General features: G+C 36.9%; 1 protein-coding gene across 1 annotated transcript in view; it reads left to right on the top strand.

Moving 5' to 3' along the window:
* HYDIN (HYDIN axonemal central pair apparatus protein) overlaps positions 1 to 15,514 on the top strand; it is a 308,320-nt gene that overhangs the window by 36,572 nt on the left and 256,234 nt on the right. Inside the window, exon 6 of the mRNA XM_035024816.1 lies at positions 1,404 to 1,528. Within this exon, the coding sequence (XP_034880707.1) occupies positions 1,404 to 1,528 (125 nt within the window). The remainder of the gene's footprint in view (positions 1 to 1,403; positions 1,529 to 15,514) is intronic.

The following is a 15,514-nucleotide window of genomic DNA, read 5'->3' as shown; positions in this document are numbered from 1 at the left end:
CAGCAATGCCTGGGGTTCACTGGAGGATTGGTGCTATAGGTATGGGAAAAGCACAAAGGAATGGGAAAATAAAGAAGTGAAAGTAGAGGGAGATCCAAATAGAGAGCCCCAGAGAAAGTTTCCCGTGGTGGGAAGCATTGCAGTGAAGATCTCAGGGACCACCCCGTGCTACCCTTGCCATAGCTCTGTACCCTCACAGAAGGAAGCTTAGGCTTTCGGACATTAAGTTCATTATCTAAGGGAAGATTTCAGGGATGAAACTAAAAAACAGTTGTGATAGAAGTAAATAACCAGAAACAACTTAGCCTGCCAGATACATTGTACAACGCATTACTTTGGAAAAATAGCAATTTAGAGAAGTGAAATGGACCATGAAAATAATTAAAGGGGCTGGGTTTTCTATTTAGAAGGAAGAACTCTAAGTTATTTAAGGTACCTCAGGATCACATCCAGCTTCTCTCTTGCCACTTCCTTCCAGGGAAATTAAATGAAACGATTTCCTGTTCCCAAATCCACCCTATCACCCCATCATGTCTATGTGCCCAAGTTCTATTTTCAAGGCACAGAACTTGTCCCCAGTTTGCCTTTCTAAATGCTCTCCACTGATTTCCAGCTTGCTGTCACCCAGGAGGCTGACATGTATGACAAAGGCTTCTGGTTGGGTTCAGCCAATGGGAGTCCCAGCAGGTGATCAGACAGGAGGATGTGAAGTTAGGGCACTCTCCCCCATAGTGTCTTCCCCGTGAGGCCATCTGGGCTGTCTCTCTTGACTAAAGCTCCTTGCTCCTCATATAGCAGCATTCTTGTAGGACTCCTGCAAGTTTCAAAACCACTCCTTCTTCTCCTTGGCCTTTTGAGCCTAGAGGTCATAATGGCTTTACTGTTTATAACCCTGGGGGATTGTATCATTTGTAGTCCCCCTTACCCCCCTGTTAAGTAGACCCTTTGTTAAACTGCCCTCAAGTTACCATCATGTGATTGTGTGATCTTTTGGGACTCTGATATAGTTTTCCATTACAAAACCTTCTCTTCATTGAACTGTCACAAAACTTGATTTTTATCCCTCAGAAGGCATTTATCTTTTGCAAATTACAGTATTTGCATACATGTTTTAAGGCCGACCACTGGAATCCCTCCATGAATGTTAAAAGGAGGCTGAATGGCAAGGGCACACACAAGAACGTTACCTTATCATTTTAAGTTTCTCTTACACTTGCAGATCTCGTACTGCTATTTTAACCTTAAAACCAAAGTTCTTTCACATCAGGGGGGAAAGTGTACTTTACTTCTGAATCACCAAATTGTGGTGTTGGTTCTGAGCTTTGCTGCAGCCCAAGAACCCCCATGTCTCCTCACACGAGTCAGGAACGTGCTCTGATAGTGTGTCTCACCATGTGCTGCAGGCCTTTCTCTGTGGAGTCACCTGCCGGAACCCTTAACGTGGGGGAGTCCATGCAACTGGAGGTGGAGTTTGAGCCACAGACTGTGGGCAGCCACAGCGAAAGACTTACCGTGCATTACGACACAGGTATGCGTGATTCTTTGTTGAAAGTTCTACGTGTTAAGAAAGGTCAGATGGAAAATGTGGGGAAGCAAAATGGGAAATGGTTACTTTGGCTGCATTAAAGTAAGCTAAGATCCACAAGGTAAAGAACCAAAGAATGAATGTCTCCCACAGAAATAATGTTGAGCCAGATGTAAATCCCACCAGACTGGTTTCTCCAGAAATACAGCCCTCAGGAAGGAAACTACACCCTGAAGTCACACCAGTAGCTTAATGTTATTTATATGTAATGAAACTTGAAGGTAACTGAATACCCCATGGGTTTTCCACTTGATTTATTACTGCATTTGTCTCACGTTTAAAAAAATGTAAACCCCAGTTTGGAATGTTCTCCTTTGTGCTGACCAGTCTATGTAAGATCAAGTTGCCTTAATCCTTAGATTGTGTAACATCTTACTTAAATGTAGTTCTGTGTCTATTGCCTCCAGCATTTTCTTGAAGACCACAGTCTGCATAATCATGAAAACTATACATTGTTTTTGCCAATATTTAATTTATGGTCACGTATGCTGCACGTAGATTATGCAAGTCTCCGAAGTTGGTTGTTAAATTAATATTTTATTTTGGCAATGGTAATGCCAAAATTAATATTTTAACATTGCCATTTATTATTTCATGATTTATTATTTCATGATTTTTCTCATTTCCTGCTCCATTCTTTTTTACTCATTCATGTTTATTGACACAGATTATCTGCATCAGAAGGGCATTGTAGGCAGAAAACGCAAGTGCACAGCCAGGGGAAGAGAAGCAAACGAGATTAGGTCACAGTTCAGAGTTTTTGGCTTTGTGGATACATATCTGAGCAGGACAGTTCAAGTCCTTGCCTAAGGACCCGTGGTGAAGTGGTCCAAGTTCCACGTTGCCCAGCGTAACAACAGTGCATATCCAGTGGTCCGACCTATGTATCTTATCTTTTAGTTTAGGTCAGAATTCACTGGCTGCTAGCAAGGCAAACCTAACCTGAACTAGCTTAAGCAAAAAGGGGAAAGTTTTGACCCATATAATTCAACTGAGGAAGGTAAAAAGCATAGCTTATAACACATCAAGAACGTGCATTTTTCCAGAGTAGTTGTGCCATTTTACACTCCCACCAATAAAGCCTGAGACTTCCAATTGCTTCACATCCTTGCTGATAAACGCAGTGTTGTCTTTTTTTTTAATTTTATTTTACTATATTATGTTAATCACCATACACTACATTGTTAGTTTTTGATGTAGTGCAGTGTTGTCTTTTTTTTCTGCTACTGATGTGGGAAACAAAGGCAGAAAAAAAATTATTAAATTTCCTTACTACCTACAGCCCATTGACAAGTTCTTGAAACAGGCAGAGTGACCTTCCTCTAGGGATTCAGCTGCCTGGATGTTAATACTTTGCTAAAGGTAAAAGGCAATCCTAACCTAACACCACCCCCCCCCCCCCGCCCCAAGTAAGTCTAATTTAACATATAAAAATTCCTTTGAAAACTTCCTTTATCTCTAAAACCTCTAAGATATGTTTTGGCAATCATCCCCCGAGCATATGGCCCACTGATATACATCTGAAGGGTCTCATGACTAAGGTTTTATTAGACGGTAATAAATGAGCTTTTCCCAACAATAGCTAGCCCTCTCAGGATCCTGGAAGCCTTGCTTCCAAAATTCCTTAGAGACTTAATGCTATCCCTAACCCCCTCCCATCTTGAAAGTATATAATGGGCCCCTCCTCATGACCCCATTGCTGCTCTTTCTGCCCATGGGTCCTTTAATAAAATCACCTTTTTGCACCAAAGACGTCTCAAGAATTCTTTCTTGGCCAACGGTTTCGAACCCTAACTTCGTCTTTCCTACATCACTACTACATAGTATTGTCTTGTTCATTTTAGACATACTAGTAGCGTAAAGCTATGTCTTCTAGTGGTTTTAGTTTTCATCTAATGATTAATTATGTTGAGCACCTTTTCCTGTGCTTACTGGCCATTCATATATCTTTTTTAATGAAGTGTCTGTTCAAGTCTTTTGCTCATTTTTTATTGAGTTGTTTTTTTCTTTTATTAATTGGTAAGAGTATTTTATAACTTGGTATTCTGAATACTAATCATTTGTCAGATATATGTATTGTTAATATGTTCTTCCAGTCTGTAGCTTGCCTTTTCATTTCCTTCATATTTCTTGATCAGCAGAAATTTTTAATTTTTGTAAATGTTGACATTATCAATGTTTTTCCTTTAACGCTTTTTGCCTTCTTGCTAGGAAATCATTACCTTCTCAAGGATCACAAACATAGTCTATGTTGACTTTTAAAAGGGTAATAGTTGTAGCTTCTTTGTTTAGATTGATGATTTATCTTTGATTTCATATTTGTATATGTGTGAGGTAGGGACTGTGTTTAATTTTTTTTTAAAGATTTTATTATTTGACAGAGCAAGACTGCGAGAGAGGGAACACAAGCAGGGGGAGTGGGAGAGGGAGAAGCAGGCTTCCTACTGAGCAGAGAGCCCAATGTGGGGCTTGATCCCAGGATTCTGGGATCATGAACTGAGCTGAAGGCAGATGCTTAATGACTCAGGCGCCCCGGGACTGTGTTTAATTTTTTCCCCTATATGGATTCTTGGCTGTTCTCCCTTCTTGTTCTGGAATTCCAACCAGTTACTCTGTTATTCTGTTTCTTAGTCTATTATTACTCTTATTTATTCCTTTTTTAAAATAATAGATTAACATTTTTAAAAAAGATTTATTTGTTTGAAAGAGAGAGAGAGCATGAAAGTGGGGGGAGGGGCAAAGGGAGAAAGAGAGAATCTCAAGCAGACTCCATGTTAAGTGTGGAGCCCAATGCGGGCCTTGATCCTAGAACCCTGAGATCATAACCTGAGCTGAAACCAAGAGTCAGACGCTTAACCGACTATACCACCCAGGAGCTCCGATTATCTATTCCTTTTAACCTCTATTTTATTTTTTCCATTTCTTTGTCTTTGTAAAACTTGTCTGAATACTTTTTTCTCCTTTATTCTCCCTCTTCCGTGATGTCTCATCTGCTGAGTTTTAATTTTTCAATTGTATTTTCATTTCTGAAATTTTATTTGGTTCTTGATTCAATCTGTTCTTAAATCTGACTACTCTCTTTTATTTTTCAAGTTTCCCTTTTATTTCTTAAATATGTTAAGTATTGTTATTTTCATTTTTTCTGAGCATTTAAATATATTAAATCTGCTTATTTAGTTAGTTTGCTGTTTATTATTTCTGATGGTTTTCAACCATGATTTCTGTAGGGGAGGAAGAATATCTTTTTCCTCCACTCTTCTAGGCTTTTGGCTGGGGCCCCTGTACAAAAGACAGATTAAGAAGAGAAAAACATACAAATTTATTTAATGTAAGTTTTCCTTTGATGCATGCAGGCCGAGTCCAGGGACTCAGAAGGGTTCCGCAGGATTGGCCAAGAGGGCCCTTGGCTTTACCAAGGATGGAAATCAAATGTGAGCCCACAGGAAGTGAGAGCAGAGTTTATTGAAGATATGGAGAGATCAGATACAGATGGAGCTTCCGGGATCAGAAAGGAAAAGAGGGAGTCTTGTCTTTGTTGGGGTCTGGTATACATGTCCCCTCAGGCATCCAGGAACTGGTTAGAACAAAGATCAAGGCCCAGGTATTATTCCTTGGAGCCAAGGGGCCTTGGCATCAAGATATCTAGAGCCCTGTTCTGGAATGTGCATATGATGGCTTCCTCAGGTCATTCTGTAGGGGAGGTTCTTCCTTAGATGTTATCTATTCTAGAGAAATCATTAACGCCTTGTCCCTTACAAGGAGGACATTCTGAGGCATGTGTAAAGTGGGGTTGGGGTGCAGATCTTGGCAAGAACAGAAGCAGGAGAAGGAGCAAAAGCAGACTTTTATGGAGTCCTTCCGTTTCCCTGTCTCCTCTAGGCATGGGAGCTTTTATAAGGAAATGAAGACCTGAAGGAGTGGTTAAATTTGAGTTGTTTTTTGGCTAGGTTTTGATGAAGAGTAGAGAGTTGTGGAAAAACATGTTAGGACCAAAAAGGGTATGAGCTAAGTGTGGTAAAGTTGGGAAAACAGCAAGGCCTATTCCTTCAGATTCCTCTCAGTGTCCCTCTGTCTTTGCAGACAAGGGTGCTTCTTTCATCTATGTATAGGAAGGCACTTTTCACATGAAGGTTATACAGCCTGCTTTGGCGGAAGGTCAGAAAATCCTTCCTGACCATTTCTCAGGTTCCTTCAGCTTGAAATATTCAATATGACAAGGTGTGCCATATTTTGCGATAGTGTGTCCTGAACCTCATCATATCTTACGCTCTTTCATGTTTTGTAAATTTTGGAGTTAGCATCCCCACTTTGGGCAGGCCCTAGACTTTATCTCCTGTCATATGCATACAACTCCGTAGTTAAAGCAGGAGTTTAAGGGTTAACAAAAGCCATTAGGACAAAAGACAGCCTTGGCACAACACTATTTCCTGCAATTCTTCACTTTGATGTTCTTATTTTCTGATAGGGTTAGTGATGAATTTTAAAGCAGTTTAAAAAATATTTTACCAGCTATTTTAGTTATTTCAATCTCCAGTTTAATTTGCTGCTTAAAACTGACTCTGTCTTTTTTCACATCATTCAGCATTATTTATAGAGTAGTTCATCCTTCCCTACTGTTTTATAATCCTCTCTATGTAGCATAGTATAAATATGGTTTATCTCTCCATATATTTAGGTTTTCTGTAGTTTCTCTCAGCAGTTTTCTGGATAGAAGTCTTGAACATTGTGGTTAGATTTATTCCTATATATTCATTATTTTTTATGTTTATTATTTACATATTTATTATGTAATTTTATTACATTTTTTATTGAGGTATAATCTAGATACAATAAGATGCACAGTTGTTCAGTGTACAGTTTGATGAGTTTTGACAAGACCTGTGTGATGACCTCTCCATTAAGGATAGAGAACATCCCTGGCTTCAGAGAGTCCCCTCATGCTCTTTCCAGTCAGTCCCTCCATCCCCATCCTAGACATTCTGAGTCCTATCACCCTAGTGTCGTGTTGCTTATTCTTGAACTTCAAACAAATGTGCTCAGTAGAGCATATACTCTTTTGTGTGTGGTTTCTTTCACTCAACATAATGTTTTTGAGATGTATTCATGTTGTTGTGTGTATCAAATTCCCTTTTTTACTCTTGAGCAGTGTTTCACTTTATGCTTATCCATGGTCCATTCATTCTCCTGTTAATCTAACTTTAGTTTGTTTGAAGTTTGGGGTTATTATGAATAAAGCTTGAATAACCATTCTTGTACAAGTTGTGTGTGTGTATGTGTGTGTGTGCATATGTTTTTTATTTCTCTCAGGTAAATGTTTAGGAGTAGGGTTGCTGGGTCATAGAGTAGGTATATGCTTAACTTTCTGAGAAACTTCCAGTTTTCTAAAGTGGTTGAAGCATTTTACATACCCCCCCTCCCCCGGGTGATGGATAGGTCTTCTAGTTATTCCACATTCTCATCAACTCTGGGTCATTGTCAGCCTTTTAATTTTAGTCATCCTGGCTGCAAAGTTATTATTAGCCAAATATCAACAAAAGTTTTATTTTTTTATATTTTGTTTTTAATTGGCATTTCTCTAATGACTAATAATGTCGAGTATCTTTTCATGTGTATTCTATTCTAAAGTGTGTATTCAGATTTTTTGCCTATTCTTTAGGAGGTTGTCCTTTTGTTATTGACTCATAGTTTGTTTTTTTTTATATATATTCTCAATACAAGCCTTTCAGAAGTAATTATTGTAAGTATCTCCTAACAGTGGATTATCTTTCTAATTTTCTTACTAGTGTCTTTTCATTAGCAAAAGAATTTAATTTTGATGAAGTACAGTTTATCACTTCCTTTATAGCTAGAATGGTATTTTTCTTCTAATTTTATTTTCTAAATTTTGGGAGGATATATCAGAAAGGAGTTGAACTTTGTATATTGATCTTTTATATCTTCAAACCTTGATAAATTAACTTACTGACTCCTAGTTTATCTGTAGATGATTTTGGATTTTGTATATACACAATCAGATCATCTGCAAATAATGATAGTTTTATTCTTTTTCAATCCTTAAGCCTTTTATTTCTTATTCTTTCTTGCATAGCTAGGCCTTTATCAGGGTTTAATGGAAATGATGATGGCAAACATCCTTCTGTTGTTCTCAGTCTCAGAGCAGAAGTTCTCACTATTTCATCATTTAGTATGATGTTTGTTTTTTTGTTTTTTTTTAAAGATTTTATTTATTTGACAGAGAGAGAGACACAGCGAGAGACGGAACACAAGCAGGGGGAGTGGGAGAGGGAGAAGCAGGCTTCCCGCTGAGCAGGGAGCCCGATGCGGGGCTCGATCCCAGGACCCTGAGATCACGACCTGAGCTGAAGGCAGACGCTTAACGGCTGAGCCACCCAGGCGCCCCTAGTATGATGTTTTTAATGGACACTCTCTATCCGATTAAGAACATTTCCTTCCATTTCTAGGTTTCTAAGACCTTTAATTTTGAATGGGTGTTGACTTTCATATATTACTTCTTCTGCATTTTTGAGATGATCATATATTATTTTACCTTTTCATGTAATGGCTTTGTCTTTGGTTGAAAAAACAAATTGGTCTCATAAAACAAGTTGGGAATTCTACTTTTTTATTCTCTGGAAGTGTTGTCATTTCTAATATTCATCTTATTTCTTCTTTAAGTGTGAAAAAGTCACGTTTCAAGCTATCTGGGCCTAGAGCCTTTTTTGGAGGTTTTTAGTTATTCAGTTATTCACTTTATATAGTACATTTAGATCTACTAAGGTGTTTCTGTTTTTTTCTTGTGTAATTTTTGGTAAATTTTTTCAAGCAATTTTTCAGTTAAATCTAAAATTTTAAATTTGTTGGCATAAAATGTTCATAATAACCTTAAACTTTGTGATGTCTGTAGGCTCTATAGTGAATCTCCTCTTTCACTATTGATATTGGTAATTTGTGTCTTTTCTCCTCTTTCCTTCCTTCCTTCCTTCCTTCCTTCCTACATTCCACCTTCCTACCTTCCTACCTTTCTTACTTTCTTTTTTCATTCTTGAATTTCAACAAAAGCCTTTGTGTTGCTAGTGTTGATAGTGGATGAAAGTGAAAAATATGAATGTTAATAAATTCAATCAGTGATATATTTTTTCCATCTGGATCTCTGTATCTTTGTGAGGTATCATTTTCATTTATGTCAGCCCCTAAAATTAAGTATTGGAAAAATTGTGGCCTTAGAATTATGTTTGAATTACTTTATCACAAGGTATTTTAAGTCAGGAGTTTAAAAAAGAATGAAGCATTATCAATTTTTGTTGGTAAACATACCAAATTATCTTTAAAATACCATTCATTTTATGAAAACAATGAATCGTGGATCACTACCTCAAAAACTAATGATGTATTGTATGGTGACGTTAACATAATAAAAAAAAAAAGAGCCAGTAAAAAAAAAAAAAAATCATTCATCTTTAGCTCAGTGTTTTACTTTGAATCGTATTTTTAATACATTTGACATGTGAGTACTCTAGTGTATAGTATAATTGTAAACGAACAAATACATAGGGTGGTGGTATAATGTCAAAAATTTTGTTTGGTCGGGTTTTGAGACCAACAGTTTAGAGTGCTCATAGATCAATAGAATCAAAGCTTGAGAGAAGACTTAACTAATAATCAAATCCAGTCCTTAGGTTTTACAAATGAAAAACCGAAGCTTTAAGAAATTAAGTAGCTTGCCCAAGGTCGCATGAGTAGCAGAAATGCACTTAGAACCCAGGCTCAGACTCTAACCTCCTGTGCAGTGCTTTTTCCACCAGAGTGAATCATCTCCCCAATCTCTCATACCACTACCTATGTACTTTTACTCCCTTAATCTCTTGACTATGAAATACAGCTTTCAGTGGTCTTCAATCTGTATTTTAGCTTTTGGGTCAGTATTTGGATTGACACCCATACTTACACTTTTAGTCATGTGCTGAAGGAAACAAATATTTGTGTATTAAAATTTAATCACCAAGGCAAAGTTGATTTCCACTCTGTGAGGTTCTGGTGTCAACTTTGGTTCACAAAGTAATTTCCTAAAGATGCAGATAGAGGTAAACTATCTTGTAGCATTTTTCTTTACATGAAATGAACTGCTGATAAGAATATGCTTTCATCTTTATTGTGGGTTATCAATGACCGGAACCTATAACCTTTCATTAGTGAAAAACAGTAATGACTGTCTAAACACAATTAATCATGGAGCTTTTCCAAGCCATGATCATTGCCTTCTCATTTCACTAAATAAGTATCTGATTGAAATTTCTGCAGCTGTTTGCAGTATGAATTGATTTGAGGAGGGAAATTTAGCATGGATTTTTTTCATACTTCCTCAAACAATGTTCCAGAAGGAGGAACACTGATAATCCTCAGTGGGAAGTACTCAATCACATTTCTAACAGTTGCATTTATGCCCTTCAGTTGCTGGTCCTCCATTGTATAGAAATTCTTGATTAAATGCAGCTAGGAGATTCTTCTTTTAATCAACCAGAGTTTGAACTAGTGCTCTAGAATTAAGGAGGTTGAGTGTAAATTTCACCAATATTTAATATTTTACTCATCAATATTTACCTGAACCATAACTCTTCCGTGCTTTCTTCTGTATATGGCTTTTTGTGGTGAAACCAAGTTTGTTTAGGGAATTGATGTTACCCCAGAAATTATTTCGTTACCTTTTTATTATATCCTAAAAGAGCAGAACTGAAATAACTTGATACCTTTTACAAACTCATTCTTCCAGAAGAGATTAAGAACACAATTACTCAAGATTACATTCTTTTTTTTTTTTTTAAGATTTTATTTATTTATTTGACAGAGACACAGTGAGAGAGGGAACAGAAGCAGGGGGAGTGAGAGAGGGAGAAGCAGGCTTCCTGCCAAGCAGGGAGCCCGAAGTGGGGCTCCATCCCAGGACCCTGGGACCGTGACCTGAGCCAAAGGCAGACACTTAACGACTGAGCCACCCAGGCGCCCCAAGATTATATTCTTAAAAACAAAATAAAACAAAACTAGAAACAAACAGATGAGTAAACTAATTCTATCATTTTCAATAAAACTGAGATGTGAAAATATTATTTGACTATTGAAAGACAGATAAATGGTTAATTGCTTAAGTTTTACACTTTTTAACTGGGTATTGAGAAACTTTATGTAATCTAGGGGTTCAAGGAGATATTAGTATTTAGAACAGGCTTTAAGAAAAAAGATACTAAACCTTTGGTTACTTCGATGAACCCTAGAAGTAGGAGCATAGAAGTGTTTTTTTTTTTCATGCCTGGTGAGGTTGCTGTCACCTTAGAGGTGACATTAACCACTGGCATAATCAGGAAATGGAGCTGTTGCTCTTACTCAGCATTTTTAAAGTATTATGTCTCTTACTGAAGAGGAGATATTTCAATTCAGGAGTCAGAGGTTGGCAAATAGGCTCTTTTTCCCCAAAGGCATCATGAGGTATTATTATTAAAGATACAAGTAATCATAATATTAGTACTCCACAGGACAGCTTTATAGTCAGTTAGAATAAATCATAAAGAAGTTCTTTTTTTTCTCCTAAAGGCCAATAAAGGAATACCAAAATAGAACATAGTAAGTAATTGAGTGGTTTTGGCTAAGATCAAGTGCAATATGTTATCTTACAGTTGAAACTACTAAATAATATGTATCTGAATATACCTGTGCGGACTTACCTGCATAAGCTTTGTTTCAATGGTGCGATTATTATGATTAATTATAAGTGTGTGCTGTTATAATTAGAAAACCTAGCAAAACATAGTTATGGTAAAAGAGTAAATGTTTTAACATGGCTTCAGAGGCAATGGAAACATTCCTTGACCAAGTTTCCTTTTCTTCATTTCTTCTTCCATAGCTTAAGATAGGGAATAGCAGAAGTTTGGATACACGGATGGTCAAGGATTGTTTAGGAGGTTGGAATGAGGTTTCTGTAAATTACATAGCAGGTGAAGATTCAAGTCATTAGATGTTCGTATTTAAAAGGCCATTAGAGGACATCTCTTAACTCCATTATTTTATTTTCTTTTAGAAAAACTTCTGATGTATAGTTGACATACAGTGTTATATTAGTTTCAGGTATACAACATAATGATTTGGCATTTATATACATTACAAAATGCTCAAGTGTAGTTGCCATCTGTCACCATAGAAAATTATTGTGGTATCATTGACTATATTCCCTCTGCTGTACTTTTCCTTCCTGTGACTGATTTTATAACTGGAAGTTTGTACCTCTTAATACCCTTCACCTCACTCCCCCCTTACCTCTTGGAACCAGCAGATTGTTCTCTGCATTTATGTAAAACCTTTTATTTTAGAGATGAGTAAACTGAGGCCCAGAGACATTAAATGACTATACACCTATGTAAAGCTGGAACTTGAACCCAGGTTTTTGGCATCTCCGAGGCCAGCATACTTTCTGTAATCCTACACCGCCTTCCGTGTAGATGGAGAATACTGACTTTGACATTGCCACTGATGTGCTGGTTAAGCTCAGCCAAGCAAGTCTCGGAAGTTGTTTCCTGAACCCTTCAAAGAAAGAGCACTTCTGAAGAAGTTTGATTCAGCAATTCACTTGCATGGTGAATTTGACCCTGCTGGTGACCAAGAGATGAGAACACTCTTCCCACCGACTTGCTAGTTCCTAGAGAATCTATGGCTCCACTCATACATTTTATTTATTGCCCTCTGTTGTCTGAAAGTACCGAAACCACAGTATAAAATGTATTGTGTATATAGCTAGCTTCACTTTTTTTTGGTAAACTTAGTTTTGTTCATATTTTTTTTTGCTTGATTCATAGTAGCAAAACTAACAAAAGCTAATGAGACTTCCACAAAACATCTTTTTACCAGGACATTATAAATGACAGTGGCTAACTTCATCTACAGGGATCGTAACATTGAACCCCAGAAACCAAATCAGAAGGCGAGTGGGAACAGGCCTTCCAAGCAGACCCAAAATGCCAGTGCTGGGGAACAGCAAACTTGTCTGTTCTGGCAGGCATAACATCCCTTCATCCTACCAGTTTTCTAAGTAGCTAGGGGTTGGGAGCCCTTTCTAAGGTTGTCTTCATGAGAGTGGGTGTACAAAGTCCCTAAAGCTGTGGAGACAAGAGCTATTGCTTCCTTTACTTAGTGGATCTGATGATTTTTGGAAGATGGATTGAAAAAAAAATCAGTATCAGATGGTTTTCAAAAAGAGTGTAGTGGCTTTTGCTGTATTTCTGGAAGGAACAGTTTTGCAGTGAGCAACTCAAATTGATGACTTTAGTCCCTCTGACCCTGAGATTTGTGTGAACTAAGCCCTTGGATCTTTTTCCTTCATTAGACTTTCAGACAATGAAATACTTCAAATAGCCACAGAAGCACAGAAATAATATAATCAACCATGATTATATTTAATACATCTCAACAATTTGCTATACACGTTTCTTTCAGATGTTTTATTTTACGGATAACTAAACTGATTACAGATTTGAAGTCATCTCATTACTTATCCTGATCTAATTCCCACGGCTTTGTCCTCAGAGGAGCTGTATTGGGTTCATTTTTTTACATATTTATCTACCCATAAATCATGTTATTGTCTCAAGTAGTTTTTTTTTTTAAAGATTTTATTTGAGAAAGAGAGCATGAGCGAGGGCCTGGGGAGAAGAGTAGAGAGAGAGGGAGAGGGATAAGCAGACTCCACGCTGAGCGTGGGGCCGTACTCGAGGCTCGATCTCATGACCGTGAAATCATGACCTAAGCTGAAACCAAGAGTCGGCCGCTTAACCGACTGAGCACCCTGCTTGAGTAGTTTTAAACTTGACATAAATGGTATCATACTGTATATACCATTTCCCAACTTGACTTTTTCATTCAACATTTCATTTTAAATATCTAAACACATAGAACCATATAGCTCTGATTCATTTTAACTAATGCAACACACTCCGGCATGTGAACATGCTATAATCTATTCTCCTATTGAATATTAGGAGGTTCTTCCTAGTATTCTGCTATTAGAAACAATACCACAATGAGTATCTCTGTATATGTCTTGTGCAGCTGTATGAGATTTTAAGAAGTGCAATTGCAGAGTTATAGGGCAAGTGTATATTGAGCTTTACTGGAAACTAAATTGGTTAGTCAAGTGGTTGTACCAATTTGTATTTTCATCAGCACTATATGGAAATTCTTGTTTTTCCACATCCTTACCATATAGTTCCAAAACAGCATTGCCAAACTGTTTGATTTTTGTTAATCTGATGGTTATGAGATGGTATTTCGTTTTATATTTCTCTCATTACTAGTGCTATCTGGCAGCTTTACAATGTTGCCTGAAGACCCTATAATCCTTTCTTATGTTAAAGTTTTGGATGAGTAATGTGTTCATGTGTTCAAAAATTAAAGCAGTATCTTAAAAGTATACATTGAAAGGTGTCATTTCTACTTTGCCTCATTCACCCCACCCAGCTCTTATTTTATTCTGGTGTTTTTATGCACATAGATGCAAACGTGAATGCATATTCTTATTTTCCCTCCTTACATAAAAATAGCATACTATGTGAATTGTTCTAAACCTTACTTTTTCCACTTAATCATATATCCTGGAGATCTTTCCATATAACCCTGTACTTTTATACCTGCATGGCATTCCACTTTTAGGTGTAACACAGATTATTTAGCCAGTCTTCTCTTAATGGGTACTTTGGCTTTTTCTACTCTGTTGATCTTGTTCTAACTCATCTACAGGATAAATTCCTAGAAGTGGGCCAGAGGGTAAGTTGTTTTGTAAGCTTGATAGATATTTTAATCTGTATCACCAAACTCACTCCATGAGTGAGGAAAAATGGTACCATTTTGCATTCCCATGGCAATGTAGAAGAGGGCCTTCTCCCCCACAGTCTTGACAAGAGATTATGTTCTCAAACTTTTGTTCTACGCAATGTATTTGGGGGAATGGTATATAAATACATCTTCAGTTGTGTCACTTTTATTATGAGAGAAGTTGAGCATCTTTTAACATAGATAGGGGGCCTATATATTTCTTTTCTTACAACTCTATCATGTTCTTGTACTGGATTGTCTTATTAATTTCTAAGACTTATTTACATATTTAGGGATTTAATTCCCTTGTCTCAGATATGAGTTGCAAATATTTTGGCCACTTTTTCTTTTGTTTTTACTTATATTTTTGCAGCATGCAAAATTTCTTTTTTCTTTTCTTTTTTTTTTTAAGTAGTTTCCATGCCCAGCATGGAGCCCAATGCGAGGCCTGAACTCACAACCCTGAGACCAAGACCTGAGCTGAGATCAAGAGTCGGACACTTAACTGACTGAACCACCCAGCCACCCCAAAATTTCTTTTTTCATTTTTATGTAATCACATTTCTTAATATTTTTTTAGAGGAATCTGGATTTTGAGACATGGTTAGAAAACTTTCCCCTCAAAAGTTACAAAGAAGTTTTCCTATGTATTTTTCTACTTTCATGGTTTCATATTGAACACTTAAATATTTTATTCATTTGGCATTTATTCTATTGTTAGATGGGAGTTATGTTTCTCCATATGACTACCAAGTTGTCCCAGTAGTGCTTTTTATTTTATTTTTTTTACAAAGCTTATTGTTATACCAATGATTTGAGATGCTGCCTTTATAATATAATAAATTCTAGCATGTATTTGGGCCTCTTTTGACTTTTTATTCTATTCCATCAATCTTTTAATGCTGGCTTAATTACTGAGACTTTATACTATGTTTTAATTCTATCAGTTCCCAAAGGATAATGACAATAATTCACGGTTCACAAAGCTCAGCAAACCCTTGTTAGTTCAAATACTGCTGGAAACTAAAGCAAAAAGAATGTCATAAAAGGAGTCAGAAGAAAAAAAAAGACACTTTACTT

Source organism: Mirounga leonina, unplaced genomic scaffold (assembly GCF_011800145.1).
Source record: "Mirounga leonina isolate KUSES-001 unplaced genomic scaffold, KU_Mleo_1.0 Mir_180, whole genome shotgun sequence".
Classification (NCBI taxonomy): domain Eukaryota; kingdom Metazoa; phylum Chordata; class Mammalia; order Carnivora; family Phocidae; genus Mirounga; species Mirounga leonina.
This window is presented reverse-complemented; position numbering and strand designations above follow the sequence as displayed.